Source organism: Neophocaena asiaeorientalis, unplaced genomic scaffold, assembly GCF_003031525.2.
Source record: "Neophocaena asiaeorientalis asiaeorientalis breed wild unplaced genomic scaffold, Neophocaena_asiaeorientalis_V1.1 scaffold1004, whole genome shotgun sequence".
Taxonomy (NCBI): Eukaryota; Metazoa; Chordata; class Mammalia; order Artiodactyla; family Phocoenidae; genus Neophocaena; species Neophocaena asiaeorientalis.
The window spans coordinates 570,458-575,101 of NW_020174276.1; the positions used below are offsets into that span (position 1 = coordinate 570,458).

At 66.1% G+C, this 4,644-nt stretch overlaps 1 protein-coding gene across 1 annotated transcript in view; it reads right to left on the reverse strand.

Moving 5' to 3' along the window:
- Positions 1 to 4,644, reverse strand: part of ARHGAP4 (Rho GTPase activating protein 4) — an 18,504-nt gene that overhangs the window by 389 nt on the left and 13,471 nt on the right. Inside the window, exons 11-22 of the mRNA XM_024755814.1 lie at positions 4,531 to 4,558; positions 4,198 to 4,300; positions 3,493 to 3,553; positions 3,339 to 3,416; positions 3,109 to 3,243; positions 2,902 to 3,007; positions 2,540 to 2,773; positions 2,379 to 2,452; positions 2,103 to 2,286; positions 1,797 to 1,889; positions 1,477 to 1,591; positions 54 to 288 (exon numbers count right to left, since the gene is read on the reverse strand). Of these exons, the coding sequence (XP_024611582.1) occupies positions 55 to 288; positions 1,477 to 1,591; positions 1,797 to 1,889; positions 2,103 to 2,286; positions 2,379 to 2,452; positions 2,540 to 2,773; positions 2,902 to 3,007; positions 3,109 to 3,243; positions 3,339 to 3,416; positions 3,493 to 3,553; positions 4,198 to 4,300; positions 4,531 to 4,558 (1,445 nt within the window). The 3' untranslated portion in view covers position 54. The remainder of the gene's footprint in view (positions 1 to 53; positions 289 to 1,476; positions 1,592 to 1,796; positions 1,890 to 2,102; positions 2,287 to 2,378; positions 2,453 to 2,539; positions 2,774 to 2,901; positions 3,008 to 3,108; positions 3,244 to 3,338; positions 3,417 to 3,492; positions 3,554 to 4,197; positions 4,301 to 4,530; positions 4,559 to 4,644) is intronic.

Below are 4,644 nucleotides of genomic sequence, written 5' to 3' on the forward strand. Positions count from 1 at the left end.
CTCCCCCGTGGCCGCCTGGGGCGGGGCGGGGCCTGCAGAGGAACCGGTAGCACCTCAGTGCGGCTTGAGGGGTGAGTCCAGGTCCTGGGGATGGGAGGCCAAGAGTGAGGCTGGGGCCCCAGGGCCACGGGAGAAGCCTTTGTTCTTGCCGAGGTGGCCGCAGGCCACGGTCTTCGGGCTGCGGGGCCCAGGGCCAGGGGAGATGGTGGACGCCGGCCCAAGGCCCTGACGGACGGCGGTCTTCCCCAAGAGCTCCTTAAACACAGAGTCCATGGTCTGCGCCACGGCCTGGCGGGGAGGAGAGAAAGGCAGGGCGTCGATGTGAGCGGCCTCCACCTGGCCAGCCAGTCCCCCACCCCCAGGTCAGTGGTGCCAGCTGACCCAGGAGCGAGGCCCTCCTGCCCTCCGCTGCCCAAGCCTCTACCCAAACTCCTCCATCCCCTGAAACAAAGTCCTCGGCCACCGCCTGTCCCCAGGCCCCTCCCCTCCGTGGGCCCCGCAGCTGTCGCCCCTCCCTTGCCCGGTTTCGCTCCTGCCACTTTTGGTGTGGCGGTCACCGTCTCCTCCGGGGACAGCAATCCTCAGTCCAGCCCTGAAATGGGAGCCCCTCTGGCTGGGCCCCGGGTCCCCCTCCTCTTCCCACTCTCTCCCTGGCTGAGATCACAGCCACCATCCCCTGGCTTCGGGGGCCACCAGCGTGCCCGGACCTCCAGGGCCAGTGGCCCCCTGCAGCCCAGGGAGGAGGGGCTGAAATGCCCCTGGAGAGACGTGCACATCCTACCCGCCCCCCCAGCCTGCACTGGGCTGGGACCCTGTGTGGAAATAGGGCCTTTGCAGATATAAGTTCAGGATCTTGAGATGGGGAGACGATCCTGGGTTATCTGGGCAGACCCCAGATGTAGTGATAAGTGCTCACACGGTTCCCGGGGCTCAGCCAGGCGGTGCCCACTGGGAGTCCACAGTGGGGTTCGCTGGGCCCAGCGGACACAGCAGGGAGCCGGGTGTCCCCGGGCTGCACCCCTGGCCCCGGCCGCATCCGGCACCCGCTCTCTCCCCCTGCAAGAACTACGGCCCCGCCTGGCTCCCCAGTCAGCCACTTCCCTCAGCCTCTTTTCCATCTGCCCCTTTCATCCTCCCTGGCTCACCAAGCGCCTGCCACGTCACCACCTTTCACCTAGCCTGGCTCTAGATGCCAGCCTTGAAGCCTGTCCCACTCACCGCGTCCCACTCAGGAACCGAACATGAAGCCCAAATGTGAGAGCCCCAGGTTCCCTTCCCTTCTACCCTGCCTCCAGGCCCGTCCCTCCCCACTGCACTCACACCCTTGCCGGCCTGCCCCTCCCTAGGCTGGGCTCCACCGGCTGGTCTGAGGTCAGGAAGGTCAGACTTGAACCTTGGGAGGGAAGAGTCCGGTTCATAAGGGGAAGCCCCCGAGAGGTGCCCCCCACTTGCCACACAGCCATTCCCAGCTCTCACCTTATCCACCTCCACATGTCGCTCCGGGGATGCTGGGACCAAGCAGCGCCGTCTGGGCCCAGAGGGGGCCCCGGGTGTGCCGAGAGGGGCCTCGGGTTGGGTGCACGGCTCTGGCCTGCTAGGGCATAGACAGTGGGCCTGGCGGGGGCCCTGGGGAGCCCCTGCGCTGCCTGGCAGTGGCTTCTCCCAGCCCGGGGTGTGGCCAAGGGAAAGGGAACAGTGAGGCCGGTCCCTCTCCACGCGGCTGAGGTCTGACCCCACCCTCCTCCAGCCTGGGGTGGGCGGGCAGGGCCCCCGGAAGGGGTCTTCCCCTTGCTCACCTCTGGACAAACTCCATGGCCGGGAGGGCCTCTGGGCTGCTCACCAGCTCCCCGGCGGCCGGCAGCCCCTGGCCCACAGCAAGCTTCTCTGCCCTGGCGCCAGAGAGACAAGACCGCCTGTTAGAACGCTCATTCTGGGCTTGGGGTCTGGGGGCCAGAGGGCTCAGCGCTGGCCAGAAGTGGTCAGAAAGGCGCACTCTGGGCCACGCCGGGCCTAACGGAAGCGGGGACTCGGGGCGGGGGAAGGGCCAGAAGCCCGGGTGAAAGGAGAGCCTCCCAGGAAGGGCCCCAACTTCACTCACTCACCCCGCCGGCAACGTGATGTACTTATGGGGGATGAGTCCCCGGGCCCCGGCGTGCTCGCCCCGCCACCAGTCGCCTGAGGCCCGCTCGTGCAGCCGCAGCACGTCCCCCCGCTGGAAGGTCAGCTCCTGGGCCGTGCGGCCCGTGTAGGCAAAGCAGGCCACGGCCTCCACAACCCCCTCTGGGTCTAGGGAGAAGAGGGGACCCCAGTGTGGGGGAGGGGTGGAGTGGGCATCCAGGGCGGGGACAGGGTGGGGCACTCCTTCCCGCCCCGCTCACCGTCCTCCGGGGCCAGGCTCCCAGCCTCCGGCTCCGGCTCGTTCTCCCCCGCCGGGCCCTCCAGCTGGGCATCCCTGCAGTGCAGAGCAGAGCAAGGCGGGTGAGCGCACGAGGGATCCCCGATCTGCCGGACCTCCCTCCCGGCAGCGCGAAGAGCCTACCCCAGGCAGCTGGCAGAAGGCGGCGCCATGCACTTCTCATAGACAGGGCCGGGCAGCAGGGACAGGGGCGGGAAGACCCGCGAGGGCTGTGCAATGACCGTCTGCACCAGCTGGTTCACCCGGCCCTGCAAGGCCACCGGGTCCTGCCCGGCGGGTACGGGCAGCAGCGTCGGCCCGAAGCACACGGCCAGGTTGTAGGCATCCATCATGTTTTCATCGCTGTACTGGGCCAGGCTGGGGGCACAGGTGGGTCACAGGCAGGGAGCTCTCGGCCCGGTGTCCCCTCACGCCCGCTAGCAGCTGGCTAGGGCCACCCCTGAGCCGCCCTCGCCCCCCCTCCCCCCGCGCCGAGAGGTACTCACTGGTTGAGGAAGGCGAAGAGGTAGCGCAGGACCACGAGCACCGGTGGGGGCAGCCGGGCCAGGAGGCGGCTCACATGCTCCACCCACTCCGCCGCGGCCTCCGCTTCTGCGGCCGAGGCCAGTGCCCCGGAGAGAAGCCGTGAGCGCAGCCGTGGAGGCCAGCGCGGAGGGGCCCCCCCCAGGGCCCGCCTCAGACCCCCGCCTCACCCGCAGAAGCCAGCAGCTCCCTGAACAGCTCTGGGGGGAATATCGGAGGCTGCAGGCTCCGGAAGTAGAGTTTCAGCACACCTGCCACCGAGTCCAGGTCATGGGCGGTGCAGCCCTCCACCAGTGGGTCCTCTCCTGAGGGCGACACGGTGGCGCAGGGGGCAAGAAGGCGGATGGCACCGGCTCTTCCACCCACCCCCATCCTCACCCCCGGCCCCGCCGGTCCCCACCTCTCTCAAAAGCGTCACGGATCTCCGAGACCCGGGGCTGGGCACCCGACACCCGGAAGATGCCCTCGTGCTGCAGGCCTGCGGGAGGACGGAGAGCCGGTGGGCGCAGGATCGGGTGCCAGGCCAGAGGCAGGAGGGCCCAGGTCTTACTCACCGTTGAGGTTAATGAAGCGGATGCAGCTCTCCACCACCAGGGGCACGGACTGGCCCGAGCTCTGGGGACAGGGACAGAGAGGGTGTTCCCTCCACTGTGGACACAGCACATCCTGCCTCGTCACTCGCTCGCTTTTATTTTCTCTTAATGCGTTATGCGGTCAGCAGTAAGGCCTGCGAGATGCATGCCCAGGTGTCCGACATCCCTGGTGCCGTCTCGGGCCATGCCTTACGTTTTACCTGCTAACTGTTTATTGCTGGCATGTGGAAATGCCATCGAACTCCGTATGTCGACCTCGAATCAAGTAACATCGTGAAACCCAAAATTTGTTCACTTAAATAGTCTGTTGATTCTTTTGAACCGTGACATACAGAATCACATCCTGCAAATAACAGTGTGATTTCTTCTTTTCTGATCCTTCTTGCTTCCCTTACTTCCTCTCTCGTACCCCAGAAGTGGGGCCCGCGGACACCCTTGCTTCTGTTAACTCAACTCCTCAGCCCTAAAATCACTGCCACCCGAGGCTTTCCGTTACTAGTTAGGGACGTGCCCTCTGACCAGTGCAGGCCCGACAAAGGCCCACCCAGGAGGAGACCAGTGGCCGGGGTGGAGGTTACTGGGCTCACAGGCAGCCCCCGGGGCTGGAGGGAGAGCAGAAGCGGGGAGGGGCCCGCACTTGGTTGGCGGGTGACACAAAGCAAGTACCTGGATAAACTTCTCCATGTCTCCCCCAAAGAGCTTCTGGTTATACTGGGAGATGGGGCGGGGAAGGCGGCTCTTCTGGAGTTTTCTCTGTGTGTACTGGGTCCTGTCGTGAACAGGAGCTGGCTCTGAGGGGAGTGGGTGTGGACACTAGGCGGCCCCAACACCCTGGCCCAGCCAAACAGCATGCTGGAGCTCGCGAGCTATTCCAGAACCCACTGGGCAAAGTGGGAAACAGGCCACCGAAGGACGAGCAACAGAGCCGGGTCCCAAAGAGAGGGGAGGTGGGGACCCCACAGCTCCTCGGGACAAGCTGGTCCTTCACGAAGGACTCACCAAGACACCTCCCGCTCTTCCTTGTCACCTGGGGAGGAGAAAACGTCGGTGTGTCTCTCGGGCCCGGAGGTTCCTCAACACCCCGCAGAGGGAGAGGGCACCTGAAGGCCCAGG